Raw genomic sequence first — 19690 nt, forward strand, 5'->3', positions numbered from 1 at the left:
TGGTCAAAAGTGCGAGGACCAGTCAAAAATAACTTTTTCAGCCCTCTGAGTAGTCCATATGCATAAAAGGATACAGCAATAGAGAGGGATGAAGGAAGGGAAGGGAAATTAGAGTAGGAGTGAGGGTAAGAGAGGGAGGAAGAGAGGAGGAGAAGGAGAAAAGAAGAGGAAGTAGGGAGGAGAAGAAGAGGGGGAGGAAAAGAAAGTAAGAAGGAAAGAAAAGAGAGAGGTGGTAGGTTTGAGGAGAAAGATTGCTGTACAATAAAAAAGATGAAAGGGAAGAAAGCCAACCCCAAACAAATATAAAGATATTAAGATAAAGAATGAATTGTTAAACTTTAAAGAATAAAAGAGAACAAATAAGAATAAATAACAATAATTAGAAACACACATACAAACATACAATGTATTTTCTTTGAACAGAGTATTTGGCCGGTTCACAAATTTAAACAGTGTTTAGTCATTTCAATTAAATTTACAATTTCTATATTTCCTTTTTGCCATATTTATTCCTCATCTATTTTTGTAAAAAACCAATATTACCCTTCATCCTCATCTCTAATCTTAATCAAATTCAATTTTTCCCTTCTATTCTATATTATACCCCTTCCCATTGTCATCTATTGTCATCTATCCATCCTCACATTGGTTAATTATGTAATATTACAGTTGTTTAATATAAATTCAACATTTTAATATAAATCAATTAGTTATATAACTACCTTTTTTGTATATTAGTCAATCTGAACATGAATATTCCAATTATTTCCATGCAATCCAATTTCTTAACAATCAATTAATTATATTTACCAATAATAATAAACCAAATAATTTCCCCCATATATTCCTCCAAACCACAACTTAACCATTTCTGCTTTCAACACAATATGCAATTAATAGTATCTCAATTATTACAATTCCCTAGTTAAATAGAGCTTTTTTTCTTTTGTGTTTTAAAATCTTGAACCTCCTCTTTTGCCCTAAATTTCCCATTGTTTGCAGTTTTGCATGTACCTTTTTTGGTGAGGAAAAGGAAAAAGAAAAAGAAATCTCTCTGCCTCATTTTTGTCACGTTGCAGCAAAGACCCTTCTTTACTTTCAATTTCGCTTTTCAGCATAGCTAGGGGAAAAAAAATTTGCTCCAGGAATTTACCTCTTTGCAGCTAGCTCTTTGAAGCCCCACGGCAAGAATTTAAAGTTTTTTTTCCCTCTAGCCATCAGCTGGGACTCCGGAGGCAACAATAGATTGGGAGTGGGTGGGGTAAGCGAACGGCGACCGGGCGATCCAACAGAGCAGAGAGTGAGGGTGAGTGAAGGCGTGGGGGGGGGGGCGAGAGAGGGCTTTGGTGATCCCTGTGAAATGGCCATTCGACCCCCAAAGGGTTCGCAACCCCCAGGTTGAGAACCGCTGATCTAAAAAAACACTCAATTGGAAACCCATGTAGATGCTCTTTTTCCCTAAATTTCCCATTGTTTGCACCTACCTTTTTTGGTGAGGAAAAAGAAAAGAAATCTGCCTGCCTAATTTTCTAACGTTGCAGCAACAGCAAAGCCAACAGCCGGCTTTACTTTCAGTTTCGTTTTTCAGCATAGCTAGGGGAAAAAAAAATCTGCTCCAGCAAGCAGCAGAGCCCTGAGCAAAACAGCTGAGAGCAAATCAGTTGAGAGTCGGGAGCCGATCTAATCGAGGGCTAATTAGCCTATGCTGAAGCTCCGTGGGCCAAAAAAATTACAAAAAAACCACCGAACCATTTGTTAAATTGCTGGCTCGCCCGCCCCTCGCCCACCACTATTTATTGGCAATGAATAGTGGTGCGGAGGGGCAGGGCAAGCCATCAATTTAACAAACGGCTTGGCCGAACCCCCTAGAACCAGCAGAATCCCACCACTGGCTATAGGGCGGCCCTTTGAAGCCACGCGGCAAGAATTTAAACAGTTTTTTTTCCTCTAGCCATCAGCTGGGACTCCGGAGGCAGCAATAGATTGGGAGTGGGCGGGGTAAGCGAACGGCTGGTGATCCAACAGAGCAGAGAGTGAGGGTGAGTGAAGGCGTGGGGGGGGGGCGAGAGAGGGCTTTTGCGACCCCTGTGAAATGGCTGTTCGATCCCCAAAGGGGTCGCGACCCCCAGATTGAGAACCGCTGCTTTAAAGGGTAGTGGTGGAAATGTATGTTTGTTCTCAAAGGAAATAGTAAAGAAAACATCTTCACACCTGTGTATTGGCTAAAATCTGCATTCTGACTTAAAGGGAGGGGTTTCTACCACTTTAATCCTACTGCTTTACCTAAGGGTATTCAGATTGTGCTTTAGCTGGATGGCTCTCACTTCTGCTTAATAAAAGAATACTTTTGAACAACTACGTTTCAAGAGTTCCTATTTTCTTAGGTTGGAAGGAGAGGCGATCCTTACAGACGTGACCCTGGGACAGCACAGCCGTCATAAATACTTGCCAGTGGCTAAACGCCTGGATTTTGACCACATGGATGCTGGAACAGTCCTAAGTGAGAAAACTGGTCAAGGCCACTTATTTCAGTGCTGCTATAACTTCACTAAGTTACTAAGAAAATAGTTGTAGGTCAAGGACTATCTGTACAGTGCTTTAAAAATAATCCAAAATAGCCTCCAAATTGGAACCCAGAGGTCAAACTTTTTCCTGCAACAAATCTGCAAAATTAGCCCAATTTGGTAGAAAAATTGTTCAAGTGTCCACACTGTTTCCAACTCGCATTTCAACTCAATCCCCAAACTGTCCTCCTAGACACGGTTTGGCTTTTCAAGGAAAAGAAAATGCCATTCTTGATTTTTACCCTGATGTTATCCTCAATAAAGTTCAATAAAGTTTTGCAAACTCAGAAGATATAAATATGGGAATTCTCAAATTCAAAATAAAATGTCTCATCCCACTGAAGAACTTTCCCTCCCAGAAACTCAACTGGTTTCTAATCAGCTAGAAACGATGCCTGATGAGGTTCTGCAGGATTGTCTGGGACACAACACATCCTCTCCACAACTGCTGGGAAGAGGCTCTGCGATATCCGAAGCAGCACATTGGATTCAGTCAGTTTTCTTCCATATGAAGAAGTATCCACCTTGTGAACTCCCAAGTCTCTTGTTATGTAATCTAAATGGGCTGTGATTAATGTGTACGTAGCATATGTATGGGTATATCTATATTCTTTTGAGAGCAGGCCTCAGAATTCCATTCTTTAACTTCAAAGTCTAACAATCGGAGCAGCCCTCAACTGCAGCCCTTGGACAGGGATCAGGCAGGGATCTCGTCCACAGCTGCCCAGTTGAGAATCCAACATTCCTGAACCACTGACAGATGGACATCCAGACTCATACAAGGCCTCCCGCCCCTCCCAGGACAGCCTGCTCTGCTAGTTGCCATCAGAATGACCGACAGCAGTCAAACTCAGGTCTGGGACCCTGGGCATGGCCCTGGAAGACTAAAGGAATTTATTAAAAGAAAAAAATATATTAAATTTATTAAAAGTGAAAAATTTAATTGGATGTTATTACCTTTCTTGCATGGCATTTATGTGGTTTCTCTCCTGTGTGGATCCTTTGATGTCTATAAAGATTTCCCCTCAGACTGAATCTCTTTCCACACTCCAGGCATTTATGAGGTTTTTCTCCTGAGTGGATTCTTCGATGTCTATAAAAGTTGCTCCTATGACTAAAGCTCTTTCCACACTCCAGGCACTTGTGAGGTTTCTCTCTTGTGTGGCTCCTTTGATGTTTATAAAAGTTTCCACTGTGACTGAACATCTTTTCATACATCAGGACTTCATCTGGTTCCTCTAATGAGTGTATTCTTTGATGCCTATTAAGGCTTCTCTTGTATCTAAAACACTTTCCACATTCCAGGCATTTATATGGTTCCCTCCCGGAATGGATCCTTTGATGTGTATAAAGATTTCCCCTCAGACTGAATCTCTTTCCACACTCCAGGCATTTATGAGGTTTCTCCCCTGAGTGGATCCTTTGATGTCTATAAAGATGTCCCCTCAGACTGAATCTCTTTCCACACTCCAGGCATTTATGAGGTTTTTCTCCTGTGTGGATCCTTAAATGACTTTCAAGGTGGTCGTTTCTTTTGAAGGATTTTTGGCATTCTGGGCACTGATGTTCCTTTGCATCCTCCTGGAACCTTGGGGGCTTTCGGGGTCTTCCGAAGGAGACTCCGCCCTCCAGGCCCGTCTTGGGGTCTCCGCCCATTTCCTCCTCCCCGCATCACCCTCCAGGCAGCCGCCTTTCCCGGGCTCCTCCTGGGCTCCTCCCTCCTGCAGCCCCAGAGCCCCCCGGCCTTTTGCTGCCGTCTCCAGGCAGGGCTGCTCCGTGGGGCCCGCTCTCCGCCTCCTCCTCCTCCTCTCGGCTGGCGCCTCTTTCCTGCATCCACCGCCATCCTCCGTCTTCCTGCAGGGGAGAAAGAGAAGAGGGTCACGGCTGCGTCCCCTTCCCCGCAGGGGAGGCCCAGGCCCAAGCCCACCCCTCGTGCGGACTAGAAACAGACTCTCCCGGACTACGATTCACAGCCTCCCCTGTGCCAAACCTGCATCAAACGGCCTCCTCTGTCGCCGATTTTTTTTTTTTTTTTTTTTTAATTTGATTTATATGCCGCCCTTCTCCGGAGACTCAGGGCGGCTTACAAAGCAGCTCCCTCTTTGCCCGTTTTGTTTCCGGAAGTGGAGGCTTCACGCCCTTCTTTCTCCACTAGTTCTGCCTTTTCCTTTGGAGGATCCGCCCCTCGGAGTCCATTTGCCAATCGCCGACATCCCAAGCGCGACCAATCAGCGTCCTTCTTCCTGTAACAAGCCAGATGGCGCCTGCGCAGTTCCGCAAGTTATTATGGTCCGGGGCGGAGGTGGGACAGGGCGGTGGGGGGGCTTTCTTTGAACTTTGGGGTCCGGCCTCCCCCCCCCGTATTGAGGCCGGCGGAGGTCAGGGGTTGAAGCCTTATATGAGCCCATGAAGGGGAGCCAGTCTATTCTAGGACCTTCGGAGACCCTGAGTCTGAATCAGCAGCTCTTTGTGTCCTGGATTCCCTCTTTTCATTGAGGGAAATCTCTTTGCTACAATACTCTTAATAAGTTGCCTTTAAATGCTCATCCCACTCAGATCCTCATTGAAGCAAGTGTGCTGTGGCTGAATCTAGGGCTCATTTGAACTTTATTGTTGTGGGTGGAAGGAGCTTCTCCCTGCCATTGTTTGATATAATCTATGTGGATTTCCCAAATGTGGGGACCTATTAAGACCATCCCCAAGCATCTGAAGCTCTCAGTTGGATTCCCTGAATGGTCCCCTTGTCTTCCAGCAGAAACTGCTAAAGGGACTCTCTAAGGCCAAGGAAGCTTTGTGAGATATGAGCCATATTCTTAAAAAGCCCCCACCCTTTTAGCCTTAAAACCCCTGGCTTTTCCCCAGGCGCTGGGAGGTCAGACAAGGAGAAGGTGGCATGGATTGGCCCCAGGTTTTTCTTTGATGGTTTTTATTTTATGTTTTAATGTGTTGGATACTTTTGAAAACGCCCTTTTGGGAGCTGCACAGAGTTGACTGAAAGATGGGCAGTTATAAGAACGTTTTAAATGAAAAAGACTCATTGGGGACCTGTTTGGTCCTCCCACTAGGTGCAGAGACTGGGTGTTCCCCAGTTGTCAGGATAGGGAAAGTCCCCCATTCCTCTGCTTTCTGTTCATCAGCTAAATGCTTAGCAAAAGGTGCATCTAGCTCAGTGGCCGCGCGGGTGGTGACGGGAGCGACGTGGCGCTCCCATGTAACACCTCTCCTGCGCGAGCTGCACTGGCTCCCGGTGGTCTTCCGAGTGCGCTTCAAGGTTTTAGTTATCACCTTTAGAGCGCTCCATGGCTTAGGACCTGGTTATTTACGGGACCGCCTGCTACCACCAATAGCCTCCCACCGACCAGTACGCTCCCATAGAGAGGGGATCCTCCGGGTGCCGTCGGCCAAACAATGTCGACTGGCGGCCCCCAGGGGGAGAGCCTTCTCTGTGGGGGCACCTACGATCTGGAATGAGCTCCCCCCGGAGATACGGAGGATCCCGGATCTGCGTACCTTCCGTCGCGCGCTTAAGACCTTTCTATTTCACCAAGCCGGCCTGACCTAAGTCTTTCCCCTTTTTAAATGGAAATTTTAAATTTGGTTTTAAATTATTGGGGTTTTAAATTTGTTCAGCCAAATTATTTAATTTTGTTTTAATTTATTTTAAATTTTGTATTTATATGTTTTATTCCATGGCTGTTCACCGCCCCGAGTCCTTCGGGAGTAGGGCGGTATACAAATTCAATAAAATAAATAAAATAAATAAATAAATATGATTAGCCAGTCCTGAAACTGCATAAACAATGTCATCTCTTATTTCATCATGTTTTTCCTCCACCATACCTTTAATTTTCTTTAACTCCTCTGAAAATTCTTTCATCATTTCTGCCTGATTGTTCAGGGCACCCATTATAAATTCTTTAAGGTCTTGTGACTGTGTATCAGCCGGAAGTTGTTGTTTTTGAGTCACTACAGGGGAACCTCCTCCCCCTTTAGAAGTTGGTGGCTTTAGTTGTTTAGCAGCCATTTTATTTTAAAAAGAGTTTTTTTCCTTTTGCAGCCACAAAGTCTTATAAACAGTCTTACAAAGTATATTTCAGAGTTTTTTCAAAATAAACAGTCCTCTCTTCAAACTATACTCAATCCCCAGCAATTTTCTCTTCAGGCAGAGGGCTCTTAACAAGCAATTTCCCTTTAACTTTCACTTTCCCTTCCGCCCATAACAAAGGCTTCCTCTCCAGCCTCCAGCTCAAGAGAGCTCCGTTTGCAACAATGTATTCACGGAGTTAAGTTCTGTTTCTTTTAAAAAGCTTGCACTCTTGCTTCCGCTCTGTCTGCCTTGTTAGAAATCATTAGAACTCACTGTTTGCCGGCAGAATTGGACGCAGACGTCTTGCTCTGATTAACAGAGGCACCAGCGATCCGGAGCAATGGGAGGGGTGAACTGGGGAGCTCTCACCCTCCGAGTCCCTGGGATTAATCCAGGGACTTTCGGGGAGCTCTACCCACCCCCTCCGACTCTCCTCTCCTTCTTTGCCCAAAGGAGAGTTTTTTCAAACCACCGGACAGCAGTTTAGCGCTGTCAGGGCGGTTTTTACAGATCGGGTGGCTGGCGGTCTATGGAGACCGTCCTCGTTGTCCGCGGAGCCACCGGAAGTCCCCGCTGTCCAGTCTATTCTTAAAAGCCTCCAGTGATAAAGCACCTACAATTTTTGGAAGGCAAGCTGTTCCACTGGTTGATTTCATATAATCATGTGATGGATACCGTGTCACTAAAATAGCAATTGGATTTAGGCTTATATACCTCCCCATAGTGTTTCCCGGTAGCTGGCGAGAAACTTTCTGTAAGTGTTGGAAACTCTTTTACTTTCACCGCAGCTGCATGGTAACAGTGCAACGCTAAAACAGGCACAACTTTCCAAATTTCGATCCCAAAGGAATATATGGGTCCTCTATTTTGGATGCATTCTATAGAGGTATATTGGTCCCAAGAATTGTCCTATTCTGCGCTGTTTTGCCCACTGTAAATCAAAACTCACAACCCAAAGCAAATAATCCACTTTGCTGGCTGTCCTGCAAAAGAATGGTGGGAGACTCCGCTGCAGACCAATAGGTATATTTATACACTGCAGAAAAGAGGGGAAAATAGTAGAGAAGGTGACGAGTATGTGTTCTTAAGTAATAATACTCAGATTGCTTTTCTGCTTTTCTGTTATCTACTATATTCTTAGAAGAAGAAACACTTGGATCTTGAGATTCAGGGGTTGCTACTGGAACCTGGTGGGGAAACTTACCAATTTCCATTTTGCCCAGTTCTTTCCATGCACTTGGAAATTTCTCTCCTGGGTTCATTCTTCCCTTGAAAATAAGGCTCCTGACCCTCCTTCCATACATGCTCCTAGGCTGGTGGGAGGAGGGTTAGGCTGTTCCTTGAGTCACAGATTGGCTGAGATAGGGACCATCTAAGAAGATGGCCCAAGAAAAACAGGAAGAAGATTGATATGGGTTCAGATCAAATGGCAGGAACAAATGTTTGACAAATACCAGAGACATTACAGACATTACAGAATATATGTGATCCAAATGCAGAGGCATATATGTATTACAGGAACCTAATGGTTACAGAATCTTGTATAACAGTATATCATATTCTAGTATTATTTATTATATCCTTATTATTGTTTCCTTTCACTACTAATATAGAAGGACCCTGCTTTGAAAGCCGCCAAGGCCCAGATTAGTTTTACAGCAATTGTTATGCTGAAAGGTGAATCACATACAGCCCCTTGCCCTCCCCTTAATAATGCTTTTAATACTGATCGGTTGCCTGGATTACCCCCACCCCAAACTTTGACACTTGCTATGGGAATAGCTAAATCTCACTCCAGCTGTTGCCTACCCCAGGTGATGGGTGTCTTTCTACTTTCATCTCCTAGCTGTGTAGCTTTGGGGCTTTTCTTGTAAGCAAGATCCAACATCCTGGCTAAGTGCTTTCTGAGAGGTAAGATCTTTGCTTCTGGGGAAGTCGGAAAACAATTGCAAGAGAGTCGAAGGGTGCAGAATGAGAAGGGAGGGAGGCCCAGGTAAGCATCCAGGAAGGTGGACTGAACTTTGGTTATGCTCAGGTGCCATGGAAAGAATTTCCACAGGAGGAAAATAAGAGATAAACTACCCAGTTTATCAAAATAGTATTCTGAAATCATTTGATCTTCTGTTCTTAATAATTTGTCCCGCCACCCCCTCCCACCATGCAGGTGTCCCACAACAAAAAAAGTTTTTTAAACATTTGCAAAGTGCCAGGAGTCTCCGGGGATCAGGTGGCCAGTAAATTCAAATCACAATCATTATAATTCAGGGAAGGATCTCTACATTCAAGGTTCCTTTGAGGCTGGGAATAAAGACAGCGACCTCCCCCGCCCTTCCTTCCAGCGGGGAGAGAAGCGGGTCTTGATGCCAGGGAGCACCTGGACTGGGGGGGGGGGAGACCCAGCTGCACCCCCCCTTCTCCCCCCGGGAGGAAAGGGGACCACCAGGAGATGCCCAGGCGGCTGCAGGCTTAGAGGGGCGGGGTAGGGAGCAGCTCCGGGGAGGCAAAAAGGGCTCCGGGACACGAAAGCCGAGGCCGGCGAGGGAAACCTCCGTCCATTCCCCTCCATTGCAGCCCCCTTGGGAAACTCCCATTCGACCCCCCCCCCCCCAATTCCGAAAAGCCGGGCGGCTGTGGGGGGGGCGGGGCCAGCGGCGCAGGGGAGGAGCCAAGCGAGGGGAGGGATCCAGAAGGGAGGAAAGCCAGGAAGGCGGCCGCTGCAGAGTCGAGCACGGGGCGTGGCTACGCGGCGCCCGCCAATGGGATGGCGTAGAAGCTGTCCCGATGCAAATGAGCGCGGTGTGGCGGCAAAAGCGCTTTCATCCCGACTTCCGTAATCGGATCAAAAGAGCCGAGCTACAGGGGGCGGTGCCAGGAGGAAGAGGCGGAGCCTGGCCGAAAGGAAGGGAGGAAGGCCGCGCTGGCCCACACTTTCGGAATTACAGAAACCACGGGAAAACTTTCGATTCGGTTGCGCATGCGTCCTGATGCAGGTAGGACACAGGGGACGCCGGGAGTCGCAGTCCGGGAGGGTTCTCAGGAGAAGGGAGGCCTGGTGGGGAGGAGAGGCCGGGGCGCCCGAGGCCTCGTCTGGTGGGGGGGACGCTGGGAGGGAGGCCCATGGGAGGCGGGGGCTTCGGCCTGGGCCTCCCCTGAGGGAAGGGGACGCAGCCGTGACCCTCTTCTCTTTCTCCCCTGCAGGAGGACGGAGGATGGCGGTGGATGCAGGAAAGAGGCGCCGCCCGGGAGGAGGAGGAGGAGGACACCGGGCCCCGCGGAGCAGCCCTGCCCTGTCCCGGTGCGGCTTCCCCAGGAGACGGCGGGGAAAGGCCGGGGGGCTCCGGGGCTGCAGGAGGGATGAGCCCAGGGGGAGCCCTGGAAAGGCGGCTGCCTGGAGGGCGATGCGGGGAGGAGGAAACGGGCGGAGACCCCAAGATTGGCGTGGAGGGCGAAGGCTCCTTCGGAAGACCCCGAAAGCCCCAAAGGATCCAGCAGGAAGCAAAGGAATATCAGTGCCCGGAATGTTGGAATAGCTTCAAAAATAATGAAAATCTGGAAAACCATCTAAGGATCCACTCAAGAAAGAATCCATTTGAATGCCTGGAGTGTGGAAAGAGCTTCAACTGTAGGAGGAACTTTAACAGACATCAAAGGATCCGCTCAGGAGAAAAACCTTATAAGTGCCTTGAGTGTGGAAAGAGCTTCAATCAGAGATCAAATCTTGATCAACATCAAAGGATCCACTTGGGAGAGAAGCCATACGAATGCCTGGAGTGTGGAAGGAGCTTCAGTAAGAGCAGCAACCTTTATACACATCAAAGAATCCACACAGGAGAAAAACCTCACAAGTGCCTGAAGTGTGGAAAGAGCTTCAGTCGGAGGAGCAACCTTTATACACATCAAAGGATCCATTCTGGAGAGAAACCTCATAAGTGCCTGGAGTGTGGAAAGAGCTTCAGTCAGAGCAGCAGCCTTTATACACATCAAAGGATCCACTCAGGAGAGAAACCTCATAAGTGCCTGGAGTGTGGAAAGAGCTTCAGTCAGAGCAGCAGCCTTTATAAACATAAAAGGATCCATTCAGGAGAAAAACCTCACAAGTGCCTGGAGTGTGGAAAGAGCTTCAGTCGGAGGAGCAACCTTTATACACATCAAAAGATCCATTCTGGAGAGAAACCACATAAGTGCCTGGAGTGTGGAAAGAGCTTCAGTCTGAGGGGAAATCTTTATACACATCAAAGAATCCACACAGGAGAGAAACCTCATAAATGCCTTGAGTGCGGAAAGAGCTTCAGTCAGAGGGGACATCTTTATACACATCAAAGAATCCACACAGGAGAGAAACCTCATAAATGCCTTGAGTGTGGAAAGAGATTCAGTCTGAGTGGAAATCTTTATACACATCAAAGAATCCACTCGGGAGAGAAACCTCACAATTGCCTGGAGTGTGGAAAGAACTTCAGTCAGAGGAGCAGCCTTTATACACATCAAAGGATCCATTGGGGAGAGAAACCGCATAAGTGCCTGGAGTGTGGAAAGAGCTTCAGTCAGAGCAGCAGCCTTTATACACATCAAAGGATCCACTCAGGAGAGAAACCTCATAAGTGCCTGGAGTGTGGAAAGAGCTTCAGTCAGAGCAGCAGCCTTTATAAACATAAAAGGATCCACTCAGGAGAAAAACCTCACAAGTGCCTGGAGTGTGGAAAGAGCTTCAGTCGGAGGAGCAACCTTTATACACATCAAAAGATCCATTCTGGAGAGAAACCACATAAGTGCCTGGAGTGTGGAAAGAGCTTCAGTCTGAGGGGAAATCTTTATACACATCAAAGAATCCACACAGGAGAGAAACCTCATAAATGCCTTGAGTGCGGAAAGAGCTTCAGTCAGAGGGGACATCTTTATACACATCAAGGAATCCACACAGGAGAGAAACCTCATAAATGCCTTGAGTGTGGAAAGAGATTCAGTCTGAGTGGAAATCTTTATACACATCAAAGAATCCACTCGGGAGAGAAACCTCACAAGTGCCTGGAGTGTGGAAAGAACTTCAGTCAGAGGAGCAGCCTTTATACACATCAAAGGATCCATTGGGGAGAGAAACCGCATAAGTGCCTGGAGTGTGGAAAGAGCTTCAGTCAGAGGGGACATCTTTATACACATGAAAGGAGCCACTCAGGAGAAAAACCCCATAAGTGCCTGGAGTGTGGAAAGAGCTTCAGTCAGAGGAGCAATCTTTATAAACATCAAAGGATCCACTCAGGAGAAAAACCTCACAAGTGCCTGGAGTGTGGAAAGAGCTTCAGTCAGAGGAGCAGCCTTTATACACATCAAAGGATCCACTCAGGAGAAAAACCGCATAAGTGCTTGGAGTGTGGAAAGAGCTTCAATCGGAGGAGTACCCTTTATAGACATCAAAGGATCCATTGGGGAGAGGAACTAAAGATATGCCTGGAGGGCGGAGGCTCCTTTGGAAGACCCCAAAAGCCCAGAAGGATCCCGGAGGGAGGAAGGGAACCTCAGTGCCGGAAGGAATCCACATAGGAGAGACACCATTTAAATGCTTTGAGTGTGGAAAAAGCTTCAAGTATAGGAACAGCTTTAATAGTCATCAAAGTATCCATTCCGGAGAGAAGCCATACTAATGCCTTGAGTGTGGAAAGAGATTCAGTCATAGGAGCTACCTTTATAGACATCAAAGGATCCACTCAGGAGAAAAACCTCACAAGTGCCTGGAGTGTAGAAAGAGCTTCAGTCAGAGCAGCAGCCTTTATAGACATCAAAGAATCCACTGGAAAGAGAAACCGAATAAGTGCTTGGAGGCCGAATAAGTGCTTAGGAAGACCCAGGAATCTCCAGAGGATCCAGGAGGGAGGAAAGAAATACGAATGCCCAGAATGTGAAAAATCCTTCAAAAGAAATGTAGATCTTCAAAGGCATTTAAGGATCCACACAGGAGAAAAACCATTTAAATGCCTCCAGTGTGGAAAGAGCTTTAGTACGAGAGGAATTCTGTATAGACATGAAAAGATTCACAGGAGAAAAACCACCTGCATCAAAGAATCCACTCAGGAGAGAAACCATTGCCTCGAGTGTGGAAAGAGCTTTATTGAGCATAGTAGCTTCTGTCGACACCAAAGAATTCACAGAGGAGAAAAATTATAAACATGAGTGTGAGAAGACCTTCAGAATGTATCCCAGCAATTGAATTGAATTTGCATGTTTTAATTTCATCAAGTGTGAAGAGGCACATAAGGAATTTGTCCTGAGTGCAGCAGCTCTCGGTGTATCTACAAAGCAACAGAACAATGATATTCCTGATAATTATAATTCCATGAAGAGGGTTGAGTAAAGGAGATATTAAGAAGGATAAATAATAACAGCCAAATAATGAACTTTCCCAGGCTGAATAATAATGGACTTTCAATTTTACATGCTAGATGTTTCACTGGCTAAAGTGGTACCTTTTCACCATAGACTCTTGTGACTCGTGATGCCATTTCCCGAGTGAACGTTCTCCTTTTATGGCAATGCTCTTTTCAGTGGTTATGCTTAATATTATGGGATGTTACTGTCCATGTCTCTGATATAGCTGTAACTGAGCAGAATGATTTCTTCAAGGAAATCAACCCTTGTTTTCTACTGTGTGGAGTATAAAATGAAACCTCATTCTGTGTCCTGGATTTCTTCTTTTCATTCAGGGAAATCTCTTAATACTCTTAATAGGTTGCCTTTAAATGGAGATCCCACCTGTTGCCTAATTGGAGGAAGTGTGCTTTGGGTGAATCTAGGGCTAATTTAGCCTTTATTATTGTGGGTGTGTAAGAGCTGCTCCCTGTCATTGTTTGATATAATTTATATGGGTTTTCCAAATATCAATACCATGTAAGACCCTCCCCAGACATCTGAAACTCCTGTCAATTGGATTCTCTCAATGGTATCCTTGTCTTCCAGCAGAAACCGCTACAAGAGATCCCTAGATCCTGATTGGGATGTTGCCATTCTGGATCGCGGGTGGGGGGGGAGGGGTTGGGGGAGGCCTGGGTACATCTCTCACTTTATAACCCTTTTCCTGCCTATCCTGTACTTTATTTTCTTTCTGGGCCCAGGGATTGAGGCAGGTGTAAATAGATGGTCAGTTGATCTGTGCAGGAGTGGAGGTGAGAAAAACTATTTGTACTGCATTTTCCAAGTTCCTCATAATGATTTCTCTCAAAATGGAATCAACTGTAGATTTAAAATCAACGCAGTCTTGACATGCCGACCCCCCAGGAGAAAGGTAGACCTGAAACAACAATAAATATACCTACACATTATTATGTAAGTAGTAACTGAGCTGCTGCTATATTCCTTATTGGGGCCGTTGAGGGCAACAAGAGTGAAACTTAATAAACCTCACTACCCAAAAATCTGGAGCAGCCACCCACTCGGTGTCTGCTAATGGGTAGCCTTTCCACAGTAATAGTTATTTGTAATACTCATAATTACGTATATTTTATTTTATTTTATTTATTTTATTAAATTTCTATACCGCCCTTCTCCCGAAGGACTCAGGGTGGTGAACAGCCAGAAGATAAAACACAGAGATAGAAAATTTAAAATAGATTAAAACGGATTAAATAATTTGGCTGAATTTTAAAATACCCCATAATTAAACAGATTAAAATTTGTGTTTAAAATTTAAATTTAAAAAAGGAGAAGGCCAGCTTGATGAAATTAAAACGTTTTAAGCGCGCGATGGAAGGTGCGAAGATCCGGGATCCTCCGTATCTCCGGGGGGAGCTCGTTCCAGATCGTAGGTGCCCCCACAGAGAAGGCTCTCCCCCTAGGGGCTGCCAGTCGACATTGTTTGCGCGATGGCACCCGGAGGAGCCCCTCTCTATGGGAGTGTACTGGCCGGTGGGAGGCTATTGGTGGTAGCAGGCGGTCCCGTAGATAACCAGATCCTAAGCTTTAAAGGTGGTAACCAGAACCTTGAAGCGCACTCAGAAGACCACCGGGAGGCAGTGCAGCTTGCGCAGGAGAGGTGTTACATGGGAGCTCCACGCCGCTCCCATAACCACCCGTCCAGCCGCACTCTGCGCCAGTTGGAGCCTCCGAGTGCACCTCAAGGGGAGCCCATGTAGAGAGCGTTACAATAGTCCAGACGAGAGGTGACGAGGGCATGAGTGACTGTGTGTAGGGAGTCCCGATCTAGAAAGGGACGCAACTGGCGGATCAGGCGAACCTGATGAAAAATCCTCCTGGTCACGGCCGTCAAGTGCTCTTCTAAAGACAGCCGTGAATCCAGGAGGACACCCAAGTTGCGAGCCCTTTCCGTGGGGGCCAATGATTCGCCCCCAATAGTCAGCGATGGCACCAGGTGACTATATCGGGACGTCGGAAACCACAGCCACTCAGTCTTGGATGGGTTAAACATGAGCCTGTTCCTCCCCATCCAGATCCGTACAGCCTCCAGGCACCGGGACATCACTTCAAGGGAATCGTTGGGGTGGTCTGGGGTGGAGATGTACAGCTGGGTGTCGTCAGCGTACTGATGGTACTTCACCCCGAAACCATGGATGATCTCGCCCAGCGGCTTTACATACATGTTGAAGAAAAGGGGCGAGAGGACCGATCCCTGCGGCACCCCACATATGAGGGGCCTCGGGGTCGACCTCTGCCCCCCTGTCAACACAGACTGCGACTGGTCGGAGAGAAAGGAGGAGAACCACCATAGTACGGTGCCTCCCACCCCCAACTCTTCCAACCGGTGCAGCATGATACCATGGTTGATGGTATCAAAAGCCGCTTAGAGATCTAATAGGACCAAGACAGAGAAGCAACCCCTGTCCCAAGCCCTCCAGAGATCATCAACCAATGCGACCAGTGCCGTTTCCGTGCTGTACCCAGGCCTGAAACCCGACTGGGACGGATCTAGATACGACGTTTCATCCAGGTACTGGGGAATCTGTTGCGCAACCACACTCTCAACAACCTTCGCAACGAAGCGAAGGTTGGAGACTGGACGATAATTAGCCAATACTGCCGGGTCCAGGGAAGGCTTCTTGAGGAGAGGCCTCACCACCGCCTCCTTCAAGGCGGCGGGGAAGGCACCCTCACCCAATGAAGCATTTATAATCCCATGGAGCCAGCCTCGCGTCACCTCCCGGGAAGCCAGTACTAACCAGGAGGGACACGGGTCCAACAAACGTGGTCGCGTTCAATCTACCCAGATTCCTGTCCATGTCATCTGGGATCACGGGGTCAAACTCGTCCCAGATAACATTCTCAAGACCTGCCTCCGTCACCCTCGCTGGACCTACCCAGTCGGAGTCCAGACCTTCCCGAATCTGAGTGATTTTGTCATGCAGATATTGAACAAAGTCCTCGGCTCTTCTCTCCAAGGGGTCCTCCCGCGCTTCCTGGTAGAGCAGGGAGCGGGTCACCCTAAAGAGGGCGGCTGGGCAGTTATCTGATGACGCAATAAGAGCAGCAAAATGGGTACATTTTGCTGCTTTTATCGCCACTAGGTAATTCTTAATATGAGATCTTACCAGTATCCGGTCCGATTCAGAAAGACTAGCCCTCCAACTACTCTCTAGGCGTCTTTTCCGGCGCTTCATCTCCCTCAGCTCCTCGGTAAACCAAGGAGCCAGGTGAGAACGGCACCGGGTCAGAGGCCGCAAAGGCACGACCTGATCCAGAGCTCCAGAGGCCGCCCTATCCCAGGTGGACACTAGGTCTCCAGTCGAGGCGTGTGCAAGATCCTCGGGGATTGGCCCAAGCTCCATCTGGAACCTATCAGGTTCCATCAGGCGCCTGGGGCGGTACCATCTTACCGGTTCCACCTCCCTGCGGCGGGGTACCGCGGTTCAAAGGTCAAGGCGAAGGAGAGAGTGATCCAACCATGACGAGGGCTCAATGACTATGTCCCCTATCTCAAGATCACTCAACCACTGTCCAGAGACAAAAACCAGGTCCAGTGTGTTTCCCCCTCTGTGCGTAGGGCCATGAATTAGCTGGGTCAGGTCCATGGCCGTCATGGAAGCCATGAACTCCCGAGCCACCTCAGATGCCTCACCCGCGGACGGCAGGTTAAAATCCCCCATGACCATAAGTCTGGGGGTATCAACCGACACCGCGGCAATAACATTGAGTAGCTCGGGCAGGGCTGCAGCCACGTGGCAGGGAGCCAGGTACGTGATCAACAAGCCCATCTGAACCCCATGACCCCACTTCACAAGGAGGGACTCACAACCGGCCGTCTGAGGAACAGTGGTCTCCCTCGGCCTAAGGCTTTCTCTAATAATAACCGCTACTCCCCTGCCCCTCCCCTGAGGCCTCGGCTGATGGAATGCGTGGAAGCCTGGTGGGCACATTTCTACCAGAGGGACCCCTCCCTCCGGGCCCAACCAGGTCTCCGTTATACCTGCCAGGTCCGCTCCCCCCTCCTGAATAAGATCACAAATGAGGGGGGCTTTATTTACTACAGACCTGGCGTTGCACAACATCAGTCGAAGGCCCAGGCCCTGAGGGTCTGTGCAACCTTGAAAACGAGTAGAGCTTTGGGGGCCGGAGCGCCCTACTGCTTGAAGACAGCGGGTGCGTGCTCCCTTAACATGATATGGCCCCCTGCTCCCGCCATATCTACCCCTCCCACTCACAGTATCAATGATGGAAACACAGTCTGGACAAGCTTGACCCCCCCTATTACCCACGGATCCCCCCCGCCCCCCGCCGCACATCCTGGCCTGGCCCTCCCCTCCCCTAAGTGGGTTATCCCCCAAACCCATGACCCTAGTTCCTGTCCAACCACCCTCTCCCCTCCCCAAACCCCTTAAAAGTTTAGACAGAGACAGTTTTAAAAAACCCCGCAGCCCCCTCTTTGTGGCATGCCACCTCTTGGGGTTCCAAAGCCCGTCATTGAGGTAGGCCCTCGATAGAGTGGAGGGCCAAGCCTGCGAGAGGGGGGAGTCTCGCAGACCAAGAAGCTCCGCCACTGAGTACATCTTAGCCAAACGGGTAGCACGACCATATCCTAAGGGTATATAAAAGGACCAGGGGAGAAGACGAAGAAATGGAGGATCTCAGAAACATATTTACAGGACCAAGTCCACTGTCCCCTCACAAAAAAACAGGGAATACCCTGTTTCCCCCAAAATAAGACATCCCCTGATAATAAGCCCAATCAGGCTTTTGAGCGCACGGCAATAAGGCCAAGCGCTTATTTCAGGGTTCAAAAAAATATAAGACAGGGTCTTATTTTCGGGGAAACACGGTGATTAATTATTATATATTAATAGTCATCGTTAGGATCTAGTGATTAAGGCAGCAGGGTAGAAAGCAAGAGACCCAGCCTCTCTTTCGGTCCAGCCCACCTCACAGGGTTGTTGTTGGGGGGGGAGAAAAGAGGAGGAAGCAGTGTTTGGATAGGAGGGCTCCCTAGTGCTCTCTGGGCTTGTCTTCTTGCAGACATTTAATTACCCAGACTAGCTACCTTCATCATTGCTAAACGGGATTTATGTCATGAGCTACATATATTCTTTTCTTGGATATGTTCTCCGCCTGGACTTATTTGTAAAAATAATAAAGGCAGGATCCCAATAAATAAATAAATAAACTCACTATGTGTGACTCACTCAAGTGTGTTTTTAAGAAGCATCTACATGGCCTCTATTTGATGCAGGAAAATTCTTGTTCCTGGATATAAGAATTCAGAATTCCTGCCCAAAAGCAGACCAGCTCCAGTTAAAGAGGACGTAAGGGTGAGAATCTCCTGCCAATGGTTCCTGCTAGTGAATTTCCTCTCATTTCAACGCATTATGGTTGGAAAAAGGAAACAGGGAATCAGGCAATTTTGATAAGATCCAATTTGGTTTCTTTCTGGGTCCCTTTAAGTGCTGGATCCCTCAACACTTGGAACTTGGGCAAAAGAGGGTCATGTGCCTTGGGGGTTGAGCATCATTAAACTCTGCAGGATTTGATTTTGGAAGAACTTCTTCAAGGGAGACAGGATTTCGTTTTATGTCTGGATTGCTGTATGAGAAACGATGCCTGAAGTTCAAAATCCGAGGAGAGAATTTCTCCCTCTCTCTGCCTTTAAACTTGGCCCCATCTACCAATAGTTTGGGAGTCAGAAAAAGGGGTCTGCATCTAAGGAGAAATAACGGAGGGAGCTCATCTGGGAGGATGGAACAAAACCCAAAACAACATGGCAGCAGAAAGGGAATTCACAACAATTTTGCCAGCTCTGTGGTCATCAATGATCTCCAATTCACCTCTGGAGCCGTGTTTCGTCATCACCGTGAAGAAGCGGACAATTATTTTGGAGCAGGGCCTGATGAGAACTTTCCCCCTTTCTCTGCATTCTTGATGCTTTGAAGGGCATCTGCCAGAACATTCATGCGCACTATGATGCCAGGGCAGCAAGATGGCGGAAAAAGGCAGAAAGGGAATTTTCCTTCCCTGGCCACAAGGGCATTGGCAATGCCCATAACTTCAAGGACCGGTTGTCCCTTCATTCAGGACTGCCATAAGAAATGGTTAAATGCGGGCTACCTCTATAGCTATTGCGGCCATCCCAAAAATAATATATTTGCAGCGAGCCCTCTCTTTTAGTAACCCATTGAAGGATTTTCAGGCAAAACAATCAAAGTTTTTAGGCAGATTCTGGCCCTCTTTTAATCTGGTTTCCTTGAAGGTAGAGAGGAGGGTTTTTTTTTGCTTGTTTGCTTATCGTGGACTGTTGGTTTGGAATTTATTCCTCAATTTAATGTTTGTTTATGTTTGTTTTATTTAATTTGCATACCGCCCTACTCCCGAAGGACTCAGGGCGGTGAACAGCCACAAGATAAAACACATAAATACAAAATTTAAAAGCAGAATAAAACCGAATTAAACAATTTGGCCGTAGACAAATTTAAAACACCCCAATAATTTAAAACCGATTAAAATTTACATTTTAAAAAGGAAAAAGGGAAGAATTAGGCCAGGCCAGCCTGGTGGAATAAAAAGGTCTTGAGAGCGTGGCGGAAGGTGTGTAGGTCCGGGATCCTCCGAATCT

At 47.4% G+C, this 19690-nt stretch overlaps 2 protein-coding genes and 1 pseudogene across 2 annotated transcripts in view; 2 read left to right on the forward strand and 1 right to left on the reverse strand.

Annotated features, from left to right (window-relative positions):
• The window catches only part of LOC139325576 (uncharacterized), a 200861-nt gene that overhangs the window by 59827 nt on the left and 121344 nt on the right, over window positions 1–19690 (reverse strand). Inside the window, 1 exon segment of the mRNA XM_070955513.1 lies at window positions 3522–4124. Within this exon segment, the coding sequence (XP_070811614.1) occupies window positions 3522–4124 (603 nt within the window).
• The window catches only part of LOC139325597 (uncharacterized), a 200237-nt pseudogene that overhangs the window by 9271 nt on the left and 171276 nt on the right, over window positions 1–19690 (forward strand).
• LOC139325591 (zinc finger protein 660-like) lies at window positions 12065–13314 on the forward strand. Its single transcript, XM_070955525.1, is given in 2 exon segments — window positions 12065–12470; window positions 12472–13314. Coding segments are annotated over 2 exon segments (717 nt in total). The 5' UTR covers window positions 12065–12092; the 3' UTR covers window positions 12811–13314.

Source organism: Pituophis catenifer, unplaced genomic scaffold, assembly GCF_029215685.1.
Source record: "Pituophis catenifer annectens isolate HBS135680 unplaced genomic scaffold, rPitCat1.0.hap2 SCAF_17, whole genome shotgun sequence".
Taxonomy (NCBI): Eukaryota; Metazoa; Chordata; class Lepidosauria; order Squamata; family Colubridae; genus Pituophis; species Pituophis catenifer.